The 19,275-nt window shown below is 36.7% G+C and overlaps 1 protein-coding gene across 1 annotated transcript in view; it reads left to right on the top strand.

Moving 5' to 3' along the window:
* LOC131980227 (unconventional myosin-VIIb-like) overlaps positions 1-19,275 on the top strand; it is a 38,666-nt gene that overhangs the window by 9,507 nt on the left and 9,884 nt on the right. The window contains exons 12-34 of the mRNA XM_059344440.1: positions 589-731; positions 826-1,036; positions 2,258-2,393; positions 2,480-2,646; positions 3,538-3,675; positions 5,113-5,271; positions 5,467-5,559; positions 7,392-7,486; positions 7,660-7,744; positions 7,872-7,973; positions 8,820-8,936; positions 9,038-9,259; positions 10,521-10,784; positions 11,531-11,686; positions 12,177-12,245; positions 12,338-12,453; positions 12,645-12,771; positions 13,917-14,036; positions 14,246-14,419; positions 15,326-15,553; positions 17,103-17,270; positions 17,363-17,480; positions 18,289-18,415. Coding sequence (XP_059200423.1) covers positions 589-731; positions 826-1,036; positions 2,258-2,393; positions 2,480-2,646; positions 3,538-3,675; positions 5,113-5,271; positions 5,467-5,559; positions 7,392-7,486; positions 7,660-7,744; positions 7,872-7,973; positions 8,820-8,936; positions 9,038-9,259; positions 10,521-10,784; positions 11,531-11,686; positions 12,177-12,245; positions 12,338-12,453; positions 12,645-12,771; positions 13,917-14,036; positions 14,246-14,419; positions 15,326-15,553; positions 17,103-17,270; positions 17,363-17,480; positions 18,289-18,415 — 3,335 coding nt within the window. The remainder of the gene's footprint in view (positions 1-588; positions 732-825; positions 1,037-2,257; positions 2,394-2,479; positions 2,647-3,537; positions 3,676-5,112; positions 5,272-5,466; positions 5,560-7,391; positions 7,487-7,659; positions 7,745-7,871; positions 7,974-8,819; positions 8,937-9,037; positions 9,260-10,520; positions 10,785-11,530; positions 11,687-12,176; positions 12,246-12,337; positions 12,454-12,644; positions 12,772-13,916; positions 14,037-14,245; positions 14,420-15,325; positions 15,554-17,102; positions 17,271-17,362; positions 17,481-18,288; positions 18,416-19,275) is intronic.

Here is a 19,275-nt window from a genome sequence, read left to right on the forward strand (position 1 = left end):
CCTCATATAAATCTATATTTTACCGAATTTCCCTTCGGGGATGAATAAAGTAATCTATCTATCTATCTATCTATCTATCTATCTATCTATCTATCTATCTATCTATCTATCTAAATATATTATTAGCCCTTCTGTATTTTTTTCCTACATTATATATGTCATATACCACTGTGTATATCCCCGCATATATTTAAATATGTATTTATTCGTTGATGTTCATACCACTACATGCAACAACTTATTTAACCTATTTAACATGCTAAAATATATTTTCTCCAATGTACAGTATCTGTAAAATGCAAAGTACTCTCAGGAAAACAAACAAACACAAAAAATAAATATTATTGATGAATGCCGAATAGCAGAAATGTATGTATAGAATGTGTATAGAATGTATGTACTGTATATGTTTTATTTCTCATATTCTTATTCTGTCCTCTGTATCTATGTGTTTGTATCTTGAGCTGCTGTGATAACTCAATCTCCCCACTGTGGGATAAATAACGTCATATCTTATCTTATCTTATAAGTTTAGCTTAACTTGTGCATTACTCGCTAAGAATCTATCATTTTTGGCTGATCTCTCAGGCAATTTACAACAAGCTGTTCATATGGATTGTTGGGAAAATCAATGGTGTCATCTATAAGAAGTTGACCAAAAGCTCCAAATCCTCGGTCCTGTCCATCGGTCTGCTCGATATCTTTGGCTTCGAGAACTTCAAGACAAACAGGTCAGGACGTTTCTCCCGAACACACTTGAGGTTGAGCAAAAACACACCATTTAAGATTCCTTAAAACGGAAATGTCCTTCCTGTTGTTTCACAGCTTCGAACAGCTGTGCATTAATTTTGCCAATGAGAAGCTGCAGCAGTTCTTCGTGGCCCACATCTTCAAGCTGGAGCAGAAGGAGTACTCGAAGGAGAACATCGTGTGGAGTAACATCAAATTTAGTGACAACCAGAACATCCTGGACGTTCTGGCTGTGAAACCCTGTAACCTGCTGGCTCTGATCGACGAAGAAAGCCATTTTCCAAAGGTAGTGGTTGCTTTTTAATTGATTCACACACCAAAAGGGATAGAGGAATGTTTGTTCACCCTTTAAAAAACCAAACTCACACAATAACACAAACTAACTAAACAGTCAAGGCAGTGGTAGACCAGCAACTCTGTATTCTGCCAGGTAAAATTATTGTTTTTGTCAAAGGAGTCTGTTGCCTTTGAAGAGAGCATAATGGGTTCAGATCCCTCTATGTTAAGCAGTAAAAATATTCTAAATATAGCGTACACTTCAACAGATATTAGTTTTTAATGCACGGACTATGGAAAAGTAAAATATATTTGGTTGTTTTTAACCAGGCGGCTACCTCCGGGTCTGAGCAGTGAGGCAAACCAGGAAGTGCCTTAAGCTGCATTCTACCAAAAATTCCAGCAGGGTTTGGGTCCATTCACTTCAATACAAAATGAGAAAACTTCTCACTTGATTTGTTACCTCAGAAATTTTTTTTAGGACAACACTATAGTCTCAGTCGCTAGTAAAAAATATTCTTCAACACAATATGATGTTAATTGTGTAATTAATGGTCCCATTTAGAAGAAAATAGAAGATAAAGAATCGTATGATTTGGGGCCGTGGCTACCTTTGATTGACAGGTCACTAACAAGGCGAGCCGTCATCAGGAGAGATGAAAAGCAATGTTGCGTATCCACGGCATTGTGTCAATAAAGTAAAAAAAAATAATGGATGTTCACTGGTTTGGTCTCAGAACTTTGACCCTTTCACACTGTATTTCAACTTAATTACAGTTTATTTTAACATTTGTTATTTAAAAATGTCTTGTTCAGCGTTTGGTTGGACTAACAGACACTCCAAGGAGTCGCTGTTCATTTTTTCAGATAAGTAACATACATTTTGTTTTTTGCTAGCCAAAACTAACATCCCAATTAATGCTCCAGTTAATGTTGACATGAATTAGCAGCGACTTCTCTCAGTCAGGTTGCCGGTGTAGGGCGTAGAGGCGTGTAATGTTGTGTCGTCGGTCAGATCCACTTCTCACTCCTCCGCAGTCCAAATATGGTCTGTTCCCCGTTTCTGAAAACAAGATGGCGACATGCGTAAAGAAAGATGGCGACGAGTGTAACGCTGAACTCGATGCCTCAAACAGGCAGTCCAGCAACCAACGGGTGACGTGACGGTCACTACATCCATTATTTATATACAGTCTGTTTTTGACTCAAAGTATTGTTTGCTGTGTCACAGGGCTCAGACTTCACGATGCTGAACAAGATGAACCAGCAGCATAATGGAAACAAGACCTACATCGCCTCCAGGAGTGAGCATGACTCGGACTTTGGGATTCGCCACTTTGCAGGCGTGGTTCACTACGACTCCAAAGGTACAGAAGCAAAATCACACAAAAACTCCAACTAAAGCCTGGATGCCTGCTGTGAGATGCTCAGTAAATGCTGTTTTATTTTTCAGGTTTCCTGGAAAAGAACAGAGATGCCGTCAGTTTTGACATTATCAAGATGGTTGAAATGACCACCAATAAGCTGTTTCGTCAGATTTTTGAGAGTGAGCTTTCAACTAATGGAGTAAAAGTTGGTAACAACAAGAAGGTCATCATGACACCCAAGAACTCGATACGGGTATGAAAGTGAAACCTCTTCAGTTACTTTCATATTGCTACTTATATAATTTACTTGTTTTGATGGCATTTATTTGTAGTCTACATTTGGATGCAGTGTATGGAGGATGAAAGCTGTCAAAATAAAAATAAAAAAATTAACTTTTATATATGGTAGTAAATATATCAAATAATTTTTTTAAATATATTTATTTATAATTAAGTATTCATTTATGCATTTATGTATTTATTCAGTAGCAAGTTCTGTAGTGAGCCTGGTAATAAAAAAAATCCTGAAGAAAATAATACAAATATATGTAGGCCTTAATTAATTAATTCAATAAATTAGAAATGTATTTATTTATACAATCATTTTTAAATGTTTTTTTTAATGTATTTATTTATAAATAAGTTTACTTATTTGTGCATTATGTATTTATTCAGTATCAACTTCTGTATTGAGCCTGGTGATTTAAAAAGAAATTGAGAAAATAATACAGAAATAAATAAGTTTTGTTAATAGATTAATAATTAAATACATATATGGAAATAAATCAATTTAAAATCAATAAATAAAGCCGAATGCAAAAAGGTTTTAGTTTTAATACAAACACATAAATAATCAAAGGAAAATTCAAAAGCAAAGTATATAAATTGAAATCTAATACAACAGTAAATAAATAAAGAAGCAAATTCAAACAAAAAAAGAAATTAATGAATGCCTATATTTACTTTTAATTTCTTTTTGTATTTTATAGCATAACTATTTTTTTATTCAGTTTTTTTTTTTCATTTCTAATTTGATTTTAATTTTCCATCCTCTGTCACAGTGGTCATATATTTGTAAGACAGTTTTCACTGCATTGCTGACTTGGCATAATGATTTTTCTCTCTGTCTTTGTGATTGGTGCAGGCTCAGACTGACAACCGTAAAGTGGCGACTCTGAGCGGTCAGTTCCGTCAGTCTCTGGACTCCCTCATGAAGGCTCTGTCCGCCTGTCAGCCGTTCTTCATCCGCTGCTTCAAACCCAACAACGAGAAGCAGTCTGAGGTGAATGACACAGGCGTTACTACTGCAGCTTATATGGCAACAGTCACACACAGTGATTGCTAATCAATTTTAAAGATAAGCAATTATATTCAGTAAACAGATGAGATGAGGGGTGAGAAAAGTGGTAGTTGTGTTTGTGCAAGTTTTTACCAAAACTAAGATATCTCCACTAAATCCTGCTTCCTGAAATAATGAAGATGATGCTGTGAATCTACCTCCCTGTCTGCGTATGTTTCTTTCCACTTTGGCTTAACTAAAGAGGATGAAATTAATTTCCCCATCTGCCTTTCAGCCCCTCAACCATCTGCTCTTGCACTGGATAAACAACCACCTCTTCCTGTTTTGTGCCATAAAGCAATTGAGCAAATTTCCTGGAAAAAATGTATTAGCTGAGACACTTTCCTCAACCTTTTTTAAGTTTTTAAGTTTTGGATGTACGTTAATGTCTCGTTCAGGAAGAATGTTTTAATGTTTTTGATCCCTCAACTTTTGGTCAGAATCTGATCATTTTGATTTGTGCAGTTGGTTGGTTTATTACCAAGCCAATCTCTATATATGCAGAATCTGCACGGGACAAGACAGCAGGTTAACAATTTTGGAATCGGAACAGTTCTGGTTTCCATTTACAGTCTGGGTAATATTGACCAATCACATTTGAGCAGGGTTTGGTTGCACCAGTCCATGTGGAGAGCAAAATAGGCGGAACTGAAATGTAATCCCTGAACTCATTTGTTATAGGGAGCAAACGAAATTACATATTTTTGTAGGGCAACCCTATACGGTGGAGTAGTGGTTAGCACTCTTGCCTCACAGCAAGAGGGTCGCCGGACAGACCGACGCGACAAGCAGTGTTGCCAACTTAACGACTTTGTCGCCATATTTAGCGACTGTTCAGACCACTCAAGAGCACTCACAAGAGTCCCAAAGCACTCACAAGTGGCCCAGTCCTCCAGCTGCAGTCAGAACAGGAGATGTTAACCCCTCAGCATCCAGTTTGCACCAGTCTGCAAATGAATCACGCATGGGCGAAATCGCCGCTCAGTATCGGCTCAGTAGCGGTGAAGTTAGGCGGATCCTCTCTCCAAAGTCACACCCATAGTTGCTCACTAGAGGGAAAAGTACCTAATGTAAACGGCCCCCCATGACCCGAGTGTGAATAAGCAGTCAAGGATAATGAATGAATGAATGTAGGCCTACCAGGTCGTTAGCATCACCATGGGGTCTATTGAAAATTCACCCATGGGATTTTTGCATTGGATTTGGGTATCATGGTAGAAAATAAGCTCTGTGCCAAACACACGTTTCTGATGCTGACGTGTTTTGTTCATAAGGATAATCTTAGAATTTTCATTGCGTGGGCACTATATCCATATACTGTATATACATTATTTATGTGACAATAATAATAATTTTTACTATCTATGTGCTGTTCTCTAGATGTTTAACAGAGAGCTGTGTATGCGTCAGCTGAGGTACTCTGGCATGATGGACACCATCCGCATCCGGAAGCTGGGATACCCGATCCGCCACACCTTCCAGGACTTCCTGAAGCGCTACAGGGTTCTCCTCAAGACTACCGTCTGTGACCCCAAAACTGTTAGTCATGACGATCTTATGTGACAATGTGCATTTCATTCAATAAGCGTCATATTTGAATCTAAAAATGTAAAACATAATACTGCACATCGTTATGATGGCCAAAAGGATGATTTACTTCTTTGTCGTCTTTTTCTCCCTGGAGGAGTTTTGAATGTCATTAGCATCTCTTCAACATCTTTATTGTCTCTCCAGGAGACAGCTGCTGCCTGTTGTGAAGCCATCTGCAAGACAGTGATTAAAGGAGCGGACGAGTGGAAAATAGGCAAAACAAAGATCTTCCTCAGGGTGAGGGGAACTCATCATTTAAACCGTGTTGAACACAGCTTTACTCAATTCTTCCACCATATATATATATATGGCACTCTCAGTGATGTTGCAAATTAACAGTAAGAGTAATAACTGGTAAAGTTGTATCAGTATTATAATCTAGAATCTACGGTTGACATTTCTTTGTGTAGGGATGCGTTTGTGGTATATTAGATTAGATTAGATAGGGCTTTATTGTCCACCATGGTGGAAATTTGTCTTTCCAAAATATAAGATACAAACATGACACACATAAAAACATACAATCACACACATAAAAACATACAATCTCTGAATATTTCACATAAATACACATAAGTAATAAATAAATACACTAGCAACACATTATACACCAATAAAAACATACAGCAACAAAAAATTGTGCAAATTTGCAGGAAACACATTTAAAATACTAAGGTCTTCATCATTTGCCGTTCAGTGGCTGTATGGCACCAAGGTTATTATAGTTAACGAAAACTAACGAAATAACGAACTTGAATAGAGTTTTTAAAAGAATGATAACTAACTAAAACTGTATTGTGTGGTTAAAAAACTAAAATTATAGTGAAAATATCCTTTGTTTTCGTCTTTGTCAACTTTTTTTATACGTAAACCTTTTTGGTTGATATGAAATCTATTTCATCTATCTGATTCTATGACTTAATAAACTTATTGGGGCTGAGATGGATAAGACAAAGGAAATAAAGGCAACATTTGTTGTGTCTTTTTTTAATCTGGCACCCAACAAATACCCCATTACAAAAAAACTAAAACTAACACTAAAACTAATAAATAATAAACTAAAACTAATAAATAATAAACTAAAACTAATAAAAAATAAACTAAAATAAGCATTTTCCAAAAATTAAAACTAATTAAAACTAGCAAACTCACTCTAAAAACGAATTAAAACTAACTGAATTTAAAACAAAAAAATCACAATGAAACTAAAACTAATGAAAATCCCAAACTATTATAACCTTGTATGGCACGGGGAATAAAAGACCTCTTATATGTGTTCTGGCTCGCCATCTGGGCCCCGAGTCGTTGAGTGGATGTGAAGAGCACAGCACTGTTAAAGATGTAATCAAGGTCTCTTTGTGGCTTGCCAACCACCATACCTGCAGTCTTAACAATTGTGGAAAGCTTGTTCTTGTCCTTCACACTCAGATTACCAAACCAAGCAGTTATATCAAACGGTAGAATGCTTTCAACCAATCCCTTGTAAACCATCTCAAGAATTTGTTGGCTTACACTCAAGTTTCTCAGCTTCCTGATTAAAAACAGTCGCTGGTTGGCTCTCTTAAAAATACTCACCGAATTCTCATGAAAACTTACAGTTTGTTCTAAAATCGTGCCGAGGTACTTTGAAGAAAGATGAGGAGCCGGAGAATGAAGTTCTATGCACAAGTTTAATGCACAAGGCACCAGGATTAAATTCTCGCATTAGAACAGAACAGAATGAAGAAGTTACAGAGAGTGGGCACCTTTATGTACTCGTCATAGCACAGCGCCAGTTTTTCTTGGTGTGGGTTGTTAAACAGAATCCATACATGGTTAACTTGTCAACACATATGTAATCACATATGTCTCGTGATCAGTATCTCAAATGTACAGGAGAGGCACAAAATCTATTCCTGAAATGCCATAAGTATCATGTTTGCTGAGTTTACGAATACATGCTGAGCAGAATTTTAAAGAAATAGATACTAACACTTTGTCTTGATTTAGTTTGTTTGTTTACTAAGATTTGGAGGACTTTAGATAAAAATCACCAGAGAGTAGAAAGTTGTCTTTTCACTTTGTTTCAGGATGCTCATGACGCAGCCCTGGAGCGACTGAGGGAAGAAGAACTGAGCCGGGTAGCTGTGGTGATCCAGAGGGTCATGCTGGGACACAAAGACAGGTGCAGCTTCTAATCTAAGAGGAGCAAAAGGGGAAATCACATAGATTATAAACTCGGACGTGCTGCCAGATCTTATAGGGCGTCATAGAATAAGATAAAGAAGATTGTGTGTGACATGGGGTGATTGAGAAGTTTGTTTCTTTTTCAACATTTACTTTTCTCTATTTTTGCAGAAAGTCTTTCCTGAGGAAGAGGATGGCAGCTGTGGTGCTGCAGAAGCACTGGAGAGCTCACAGAGAGGAGATACAGCGCAGGAAGGTCTGATGCTCAATAACCTTTACTAGAACTCAGCTTTTGGCTGACATCATGCTCCCTCCTTGATGTTTACTATTGCTTATCTAAAGTCCATGACCTTGCCCTTTGTTTCCACTCTTCCTCCAACCAGCTCCAGAAGGGCTTTGAACGGCTCACATCAAAGATCCGCAGCCGGAAGCTGCAGCTGCAATACCAACAGCAGCGAGCAGCAGCACTCACCATACAGAGCCAGGCATGTGCTGCAGATATGTAGCTCACAGAGTACTCTATTCACTACTTAATAATCATATATTTAATGTAACGATTATCTGCTATATATATAGTTTTTATTTGTTTATTTGAAAGAGATTTTAGAATTTTTAATTTGATCCACTTTTATATGTTAAAAGAAGAATACAAAGTCCCTTTATTCAGTTAATAATAATAATTTATTTAATCTAACAATCTTCTGCTTTCAATACTTATATATTTATTCATTTTTTATATTTGTATATTTAAAAGTGTATAATTTAAAAGGGAATTTTTTTAGGTATTTATATATATATAAGATAAGATTCAGGTGTTGCACCATATATATATATATATATATATATATATATATATATATATATATATATATATATATACATGCGTGTGTGTGTGTGTGTGTATACAGTACAAATTTATATGTTTTTTGGTTTTGGAGATATGAAAATCAATTTTTATTTAATCTATTTATTTCATTCAATTCACTTTTATATGTAAACAGAGTACAGAGTACCTTTATTAAATAAATAAAAATCATATATTTAATCAAACAATTTTCTGCTTTATATACTTACACTACTTACTATACACTACAATGTTTTCTTTTTTTCTTTTTCTTTTTTCTTTCGAAATATGAAAAACAAATGAATTTAATGAATTAATTTAATTTTGTTAAATGTATTTTGAATTGCAATTCCAATTCTTAATATTATTACAGAGAACTACACCACATTAGGTGAAGTTGCAACCGTAATATTAATGAACAAATGCGTGTTAATGAGTATATTTATCTTATTCCATATCATTATCAATCATTTCTGATTAACTGCAGGTTCGAGGTTACCGGGCGAGGAAGGACTTGAAGCAGAAGAGGAAGGCGGTCGTAGTGATGCAGGCTCACAGGAGAGGAGTCCTGGACAGAAGAACGACTCAGAAGATGAGGGATGATGTAAGAGCCAAGAGCCTTGAAACTAGAAATAACAGAATGAATGTGTTCAATATGGACACCCTTTCACCCCTCTCTCTCTCTCTCTCTCCACCCTTTTACAGGCCGCCCTTTTACGCTTGAAGAAAGAGAACCAGATTGCTTTAGAGCTTCAGCAGCGACTGACGGTGATCGCCGCCCCGTTGGTGATCGCCGCCCCGTCGGAGCCGTCTGACGAGGAGCCTGAGCCAATCAGTGACCACGATTCAGAGGACGACACGGATGAAATCCACTTCACGCTTCCTGTGGTGAAAGAGGTGGAACAGAAAGCACCGGAGGAGTTTCAGGTCAGCCGATGTTTCTGTAGTTGCAGTGGTGGAACGTAATCAAGTACTTTACAATTACTCAAGTACTGTACTAAAGTAGATTTTTGAGGTACTTGTTCTTTACTTGAGTATTTCCGTTTTATGTAACTTTATACTTCTGCTCGACTACATTTGAGGCAAATATTGTTCTTTTACTCCACTATATTCATCTGCCAGCTTTAGTTACTTTTCAAGTTGAGATTTAACATGAAAAACATGTGATCAATACAAAATGCATTTTTATTAATTAAAGCCCATAACAGCATATGAAATAGTTAAAATTAGCCCTACCTGCACAACTGTAAAAAGCTGCTTACAAAAATGCATCAATACAAATAATCTAACAGTACATTTGAATTAATTAACAATTTGAGTGGGTCCATTCTGCATAACAAGTACTTTTACTTTTGATACTTTAAGTACATTTTGATGCTGATACTTTTGTACTTTAACTTCAGTAAGTTTTGAATGCAGGACTTTTACTTGTAGTGGAATAATTTCACAGTGTGATATTAGAACTTTTACTTAAGTAAGAGATCTGAATACTTCTTCCACCACTGGTAGTGTGATAATAATTCATGTTCTGCCTTTTATCACATATAATTAATTCATTAGTCAGGAGGCTTAGCAAAGTAAAGGGGACAACCGCGCACCAAATTTTTTCCACATGCTCTCCATCACCAAAAGTTCAAGTTTTGATGGGAGCCACTTCATCAAGATTGCGGATTGGAGATGTCCTCCATATAAAGTCTATGAGAACCTATATATCTTCCAAGCCACTTAGAAGGTCAATCTTGGTGTCAAAATATACATTTTCTGGGTCAAGGAATAATTTAAAGCTATTGAGAATATCACTAGATGATCATTTGATCAAATAGACATTTTCCCCATGTGTTTCTGTAATTTCCAACTCATTTCCTAAGCGGTCGGACATGGAGTCATGGAAAAAAATATTAGACCAACCTTGTTGTCTTCAATTTCTTGTTCATTTTAATGCCTGGTACAACTAAAGGTACATTTGTTTGGACAAATATAATGATAACAACAAAAACAGCCCATAAGAGTTTAATTTAAGAGCTGATATCTAGACATTTTCCTTGGTTTTCTTGACAATGATTTTGGTTATTATCAAGAAAACCATGGAAAATATCTAAATATCTAGATAGATACAGGTCATATACAGTACAATTATTCTGAAAAATGGATATATTGACTGATACTGATTCTATTTTGACTGTTGAAGGTGAGGAGGAGAATGCCGGAGTCGATGGACGTAACCTCAGCCGAGTCCTCAGAGATGGAAACCACAGCTGCTCCCTCGGTCACAACCACCCCGACCCCATCGATGGAAGAGGAAGACGACGAGTTTGAAGAGGATGATGCCAACGATGAGTTTTCATTCTTCAAGTTCAGCATCCTTCACTTTCAGGGCAGCATGGGCCACACGCACATCAACCAGAGAATCGATAAGCCTCTTCTGGCCCACGACGACGAGGGCGATGCACTGGTGAGGTCACAGACGGGAAAGAGAGGCAGCTTTCTGCAAAGATTTCCATCAGAATCAGAAAACTTTATTGTCTGTCATTACAGAAAATTGTCTTAGACGTAGCTCACATACAACAACATTAGGCGTGTTTCCACTGAGTACTTTTTGGAAGTTAGTTCCCCTCGGCCTCTGTTCCCATACAGGTACTTTTGTAGCAGCTAACCAACGGAGTCCGAATGTGACAGCAGACCGACGCGGCAAGTGGTGTTGCCAACTTAGTGACTTTGTCTCTATATTTAGTGACTATTCAGACCCTTCTAGTTTGCAGAAAAGCGACGAGCGACAAATCGAGCGACTTTTTCTGTTGTTATTGGAGACTCGTTCCTACTCTTCTTAACAAGTAGCAGGCGCCGTCCCAAAGCACTCACAAGCGGTTCAGTCCTCCTGCAGCAGTCTCTCCCAGCTGCAGTCAGAGCAGGAGTTGTTAACCCCTCAGCATCCAGTTTGCACCAGTCTGCAAATTAATCACGCATGCACGAAATCGCCGCTCAGTAGCGGCTCAGAAGCGGCTCAGAAAGTACCTGTCGGTAAAGTACCGAATGGACACGCGCCTATACAATGCAAAAAGCAAACTCAGACAAAAGAAAAATAACATGTTTACCTAAAAAACAGAATAGAAAACTTCATGAAGTTAATTTACACAGGATAAAAATTGCAATATACCATCCTTTACCAAAGCTCACTTACCCCTCTCATTTCCACAACAGGCGTGTGTAACTGCATGGTGGATTATACTGCGTTACATGGAGGACCTGCCAGAACCAAAATCTATGGACTCCATGTCTCAAACATCCAGCACCATCTCCCGTCATCGGCCTAATCGGCAGGGCAGAAGGCTCAGCCACTTTGTGGGATTAGATCAGGTAACATGTTACAAACAGCTTCTCTTAAATATATCTCTTCTATAGTATATATGTCATATACCACTTATATATTTAAATATATGTATTTAATTTATTAATTGATGTTCATACCACGACATGCAACAACTTATTTAACCTATTTAACATGATAAAATATATTTTCTCCAATGTGCAATATCTGTGAAATGCAAAGTACTTTCAGAAAAACAAACAAACACAAAAAATATATATTAATAATAAATGCCAAATTGCAGAAATGTATGTATATAATGTGTATAGAATGTATGTATATGTCTTATTTTTGATATTCTTATTCTGTTTTTTGTATCTATCTGCTGTGACAACTAAATTTCCCCACTGTGGGATGGATAAAGTCATATCTTATCTTATCTCTCTTATCTTCTGCTATACTGTGTAAAACAGAAGATCAGCTTGATTGTCATGAGACGTCATTAGTCTTACCTCTAATTTTTGGCTGTTTTCTGAATAGAAAATCCTGAGGAAGAACAAAAAAAAGCTTGGAGGTGGAAGCAGAAAAGCTTCGGTTATTACTGAGGAGGTCAGAACTCATTTTGCTTCGTTACTCATCACTCAATCATTGTTTGTGTGTTGATTTATTATGCTAATTGTTCTTTTTGTTTCCAGCCAGAGAATACGGAGGACGAGGACGTCAGGGTTGGAGAGGGTCCGACGCTGAAGCGGCCTCTTTCATCTCTGGAAAAGCTGCACACAATCATCGGGTTCGGCCTGTCAAGAAAGGGCATACGGTAAAGATCAAGATGGGATTATTGTTGACATGTGAGGGGGGAAACAAACATCTGAATAATATTACTCCGGTGTGTTTCATTTCTTTATTAACCTCAGTTCTCTTGAATCTTGCTGCAGCCATTGTTTGGCTCTTGTTATACTGCATCTGTGTGTTTTATCACTGTTTCTCTCTGTTTCTGTGCCCGTGCAGGGATGAGATTTACTGCCAGATCTGTAAGCAGCTGGTGAATAACAAGAACAAGAGGAGCCGTATGCAAGGCTGGACTCTTCTTTCTCTCTGTCTCGGGATCTTCCCCCCAACAGACCTCTTCTTAAAGGTCAGTCTGCAGCAAGTCATGACATAATGCGGCAATGTCCAGGTTATTTTATGGTCCCATTTTAAAGAATTAGGTGCTGTTAGCACTTAAGACAAGAATAGATGAGATAAGATTAGATTAGATATCACTTTTCTTGTGCCAGAGATTGCTCAGAAATTAGATAACATATAGTATATACATAGAAACATTGATACATAGTAAAAAAAAACACACACAATAACAAAAGAGTAATACATGTGTGTGTAATAAGTAAAGGTAACATGAAATAGAATTACAATGAAAGATAGATTTGTTAAAAAGTCTAACTAAAAAAGGACAGTTATATTGTGGTGTTTAAAAAGTGTGAAAAATTGTGGAAATATAGCACTCTGTATTGAAAGATAAGGTAATATTGCACATTAGTTTGAGTGATACAACGGGACAGTGTCGTTACAGAAGCCAAACTTTAATAATAATGATTTGCATTTTAAGCCTGAGGTGAGAAAATATATTTTTCTAAAAAGGTTTACTAAAGAGTAACACTGAATAACTGTTCAGTATTTGGAGGAACAATGCCGCCAGTTTCTCGGTTCATATTGCTTCCTGAAACAATTCACTCAATTCTAAATCTATCAATCTAATGTGTTATCATTGTTTCTAAGTCTCATTTCAAAGATTAAATCTTTACTACCAGGAATATACAGTCAGTTGTTGTGTTGTTCAGAAACAGTGTTGATTCCAAGAAACCCACAATGCTGTCCACACTAATTCTGTTCAGTTTTTGTCTTGATCTGATAGTTGTGAAGGATTGGGGGCATCAAAATAGAGCTTGTTTATCAAAAAAGAAAGTGGTGAAGGATCAGAACTAATCCCCGATTGTCCTCAAATTGTAGAAAATGCCCCTGTGTACACCCGTGCGAATTTGAAAAAAAGATAAGTTAAGGGCCTTTTAATGTTTATTCATTTTATCTGATGAGAAATGTGAATGTTTGTTGACTTCCAAGTCACAGGACATGGACTCAGGTCAGACTCAAGTCACAAATTTGATGATTTTGGACTCGACTTGACAAGATCAAGAAAGACTTGAGACTTGACTGGGACTCAAAACTCAAAGTTTAGGACCTGTCTTTGTCATTCACCCTGTCCTGTTCTACTCTGCTCCACAGTATTTGGAGAGGTTTATCAGCAGAGGGCCGAATGACTTCAGAGAGTACTGTGCTGAGCGCCTGCGTCGTACAATAGCCAACGGAGAGAGAAACGAGCTGCCCTGTTGGATAGAGCAACAGGTAAAAACACTGCAACACAAGTTTGTCTTCTTCTCTTCACAGATTGTTTTTGACCACGTGTGTTGTTGTAAAACTGAAGATTTTCTTGAGCAGGTGTTTCTGTTGTGAAACCTTAAGATTTAGATAAGATTCAGCACGCCTCGCATCAATCAGCTGTGAATTTCCAACTTATTATCCATTCTTATCGTCCTCCTTCTCCGTTCTAACAGGCTGCCAAGTCCAGGGAGCCCATCAAAAGCTTTGTGACTCTACTGGACGGCCAAACCATCAATATCCATCTGGACTCGGCCTCCACCTCTGCTGAAGTCTGTCAAGATGTGGCAGACAAGATTCAACTTAAAGACACGTATGGATTCTCGCTGTACATGAGTGTCTTTGAAAAGGTGAGTTTTACTTCCTCATCTCTGGTCATCATGTCCATTCAGACCTTCCCCACCTCTATTTTCTATACTCACCCATCAGTGCATCCATGGAAATACCCCACCCTACCTCAAAAAACTCCTCACACCACAAACCTCCTCATGTAATCTCCGCTCCGGAAACAAACACACCTCACAGCCAATCAGGACTAAGCTCCGTACTATAGGCGATCGGGCCTTCTGCTCAGCCGCTCCCCCCCTGTGGAATTCCCTCCTAGACCACCTGAGGGCTCCACAAACAACAGACTCTTTTAAAAAAGGCCTAAAAACTTTTCTTTGTGCTTTGGATTTTTAACCTGTTTTTAATCTTGTTGTACTCTGTAGCACCTTGGGATTGCTTTTAACCCTTTATCGGGCAAAGAACTATATAACTTCAGGTAATATTTCGAGAAAAAAGTTGCAAATTTACTAGATGAAAGTGGCAAATCTACAAGAAAAAAAGCCTCAGATTTAAGAGATTTAAAGTGGCAGATATGCGCAAAAAAAATCACAGATTTACAAGAAAAAAGTTGGAAAAAAACAACTTTTTTCTCCCAGATTCACCACTTTGAATCTCATAAATCTGCATATTTTTTTCTCGTAGATTTGCCACTTTAATCTCGTAAACTTTTTTCTCAAAATATTATTTTCGTATGTTTTTTTTTTACACATTCTGGCAGTATGTAATATCCTCCAATATTCTCTAGGGTTGAAATTTGGAATTTGCAAGTAATTCAATGAGTGCTCTATTAAGGGTTAACAATGAAAAGTGCTTTACAAATAAAATGTATTATTATTATTATTATTATTATTGTTATTGTTATTATTATTTACATTCCACTACAAAGATTGTACAGGAACCACAGTCACTGTTGGTCTTTTTGTCTCCAGATGTGGTCTCTGGGCAGCTGTGGGAACCACGTGTTGGATGCAGTGTCTCAGTGTGAGCAGGAGATGAGGAGGCAGGGCATGCTGGAGAAGGAGACACCCTGGCAGCTCTCCATCCGCAAGGAACTGTTCACACCCTGGCACGACTCCTCAGTGGACCCCATCAGCACCGATCTCATCTACAGACAGGTCATCAAGGGGATCAAGTCAGGAGAGTACACCAGTGAAAAGGTGAGGCTCATGAGTGAAAATACTTTGTTTCCTCCTTTTTCTCATCACAACTTCATTCCTGATTTGAAACTAAAAGACAGACCTGATAGAAATCAACATTTGTCTGGCCAAGAGTGGATTATATCTATCATAGAAGTTAATTTAATATTGGAAAAAGAAACTATTACTCAGTCCTCCATTAGCAGTGGCTAATAGGCTAATTAGATCTGTCCTTTGGTGTGATGTCTCACTAGAACAGAGGTCAGCAGCCTTTACTAACAAAAGAGCCATTATTGGCCAAAAAACGAAAAAAAATGTTGGAATGGAGCCGCAAACCTTATTTTGAGTTCTACAATGAATGCTAAAACAGCATACTGAGCCATAACTTATCACCAACATTACTAATAGGTCATAACGAGCATTTATTCATTTATTCATTCATTTGATTTTGTCAGAATGCAGCAAGGACCCAAGTGCTAATGAGAGGCTGGACACCAAAATAATATTTCAGGAGATTTGGAATCAAAAGCTAGCCTAGCGAGGGAAACTCAAAAGTAGACTTGAAGTTGGCAAAATTTTGAGTTTAAGGTGTAAAATGTTAAAATGAAAACGAAAAATACTCTATATAAGCTGCATATTTTTACAATTGAAGGATTCAAATTGCTTTGGGCCTACACTAATGACAAATGAAATTGAAAATATAAAGAAATAACCGTTTCATTTAGTATTATTGTTTGTCAAAGCCACAGGGAGCTACATGTGGCTCCGGAGCAGCAGGTTGCCTACCCCTGCACTGCAATAAATAACGATACTGAAGTTAGCATCCAAGCAGCGATTTCTCAGTCTGAAAAGTGAAACCAATACAGAAGTGCCATAAACACGTGTTCTTTCTATTGGCCAGCAGGGGGCGACTCCACTGGCTGCAAAAAGAAGTCTGATTGAAAAGAAGTCTATGAGCAAAAAAACACATAAAACCATCTTGTGCTGTGTTTAATTGTATTTAAAGACATTCTAACTTAGTGTTTGTCTAGTTACCCAACAGTTTATTCAGTAAGCCTGTTTTGTAACTGCCCAGGGCTTTATGTAATGTGCTGCTATTGACAATGTGGGAGGCAATAAAGAGTTTATCATTTTAGTCCAGAGGTCAGAGCTTCTGTGTTATAATGTTATTACATTCATAAAATATAGGCACAGCTCATAACACTCAGCCACCCTACTGATAGCCACCAGAGAAAACAAACGCACTGTCTCGTAAATTAAGCCACTTAAATGTACGGGAGGTTTCAAGTAAAAAGCAGGCGAAGAAAATGGTAAATTTTTACTATTTGTTACATTTACCCTGTTCAAAATATTTATAGACAGCTTATTAGACAACAGCAATAGATACCAGTGGTACTAAGAGACCCATTACAACTTCCTTATATTGGATTGCTGTTTTAGTTGACTCTTTTACTGCTGCAGCAGTCGATTAAATTATATCTATGTCCAAACCAAAATAAGCAAACAAAAAACTGTAAACCGTTTTATGCAAACTGTATCCAATAAAAATGTATTGCTTGTATTTTCTCAGGAGGATGAATACGTCCAGCTGGCAGCAAAGCACTACTACATCCAGCATGGAGCTACATACAACAAGGACAATGTCAAGAGTGTGGTTGAGGACTGCATTGCCACCACACTTATTGAGAACAAATCCATGACAAAGTGGATCCAACTCATCAGCGCAGCACACCTACAGGTATAATGCACTCACAGATTCTCAGCTTTATGTCTATATGGCCACAATAAAGGCGAGTCACCTCAGGATAATTCTTACATCCTGATCTACAGGGTCCTTATGTGAACGGGAAGGTGAAAATAGAGACGGTAAAAGGAGAACTGGTCAACGACGCCCAGCACCATTGGCCCCTGCACTTCTCCAAGTTTTTTGAAGTTACAATGATGTCAGGTCAGTCAACACACAGCTTATATATAAATAAATTATATTAAATATAATTAAAATATAAATATTTCATTTGTAGTAAGTAGGTTTTTCCCAACACCCAGGGAGGTCTTAGTATAATTCCATATGGCTTTTTGCCTGTATAACCTAAATTTCTTTGGATTTATTGTTTATTACAAAATAAATAGAGTTTACTGCAGGTCAGTGGTGTTATGTTACTGGTGTTAAAGTACATTTACTCAAGTACTGTACTTAAGTACAATGTTGAAGTACTTTACTTGAGTATTTCCATTTTATGTAACTTTATATTTTGATATATAATATGAATATTGTACTTTTTGCTCCACTACATTTAGATGCCAGCTGTAGTTACTTTCCAGATCGAGATTTAACATGAAAAACGTGATTAATTTAAAGTGATTACGCATTTTTATAAATTAAACCACATAAAAGTATATTAAGTAGGTGAAATTAGCCTTACTTTGACAGCAGTGAAATGCTGCTTACATAAATCGATAAAAAATAATAATACAATAATATATTTGGAATATATCTGAGTGGGTTCATTCTGCATAACAAGTACTTTTACTTTTGATACTTTAAGTACATTTTGATGCTGATGCTTTTGTACTTTTACTTCAGTAAGTTTTGAACGCAGGACTTTTACTTGTAGTGGAGTAATTTCACAGTGTGGTATTAGTTATTTCACTTAAGTAAGGGATCTGAATACTTCTTCCACCACTGCTACAGATGATAGCATATCTAATATAACGAATCTGCTTTCCAATATTTGCATCTCCATATCTGTTCCCAGGACCTCCTTTGCCCAAAAGCATGTTTGTTGTGGCTGTAAACTGGAATAGCATCTTGTTCATGGATGGAAGAGACAAAAGACTCCTTGAAATTTCTTACCTGGAGGTAAAGGAAGCTCGCTTAATCAGGTGAGGATAAAGTTTGTTTTACTAGAATATTCATTCTTTTGTAGATTTACAATAATTTTTTAAAACATTTAAATTGAGCTTATATCAAGCAAATACAACTCTGATGTTTATAATGTGTCTAGTGCAGTAGTGGGAAGTAACTAAGTACATATACTTAAGTACTGTACTTAAGTAAAATTTTGAGGTACTTACATAATTCTATTTAATGTAACTTTATATTTTTTCTCCACTATATTTTGAGGCAAATATTATATAGCTCAAAGCTTTAGTTACATTTCAGGTTGAGATTTTACATAAAAAAACATGATCAATTAAAAGTTATTATACATTATAAACTCAACGGTGTATTAAATAGTTAAAATGAGACCTATCTTTACAAAATGAAAACACTGCTTACATAAATGAATCAATACAAATAATTTAATAATATATTTAGAATATGTTAAACAATCTGAGTGGGTTCATTCTGCATAATGAGTACTTTTACTTTTTTTTTTTTAACAATTTGTTTATTGAAATTTCAAAACAAATTCCAACATTTCAGCGTCAGTACAAATGACAATGGGTGTTAACCCCCCCACCCCACCCCCCCTCCCTCCCCATGGACAAGAGTGGGAAGAAACAGGTAGAACAGTAATGAGTATAATAACAAAAATATCCAAATAAATAAAATAGAATACTGTAAGATTTAAAAAAGAAAAAAAAAAAGTTATAACAAATAAATAAATACATATCATAGTAGTAGTAATAGTAATAATAACAATAATAATAATAATAATAATAATAATAATAGTAATGGGATGATAATAAGAAAGTGAGAATGGTAACAACACCAGCAATGAAAGTAATGATAAAAAAAT

This window comes from Centropristis striata, chromosome 11 (genome assembly GCF_030273125.1).
Source record: "Centropristis striata isolate RG_2023a ecotype Rhode Island chromosome 11, C.striata_1.0, whole genome shotgun sequence".
Lineage (NCBI taxonomy): Eukaryota > Metazoa > Chordata > Actinopteri > Perciformes > Serranidae > Centropristis > Centropristis striata.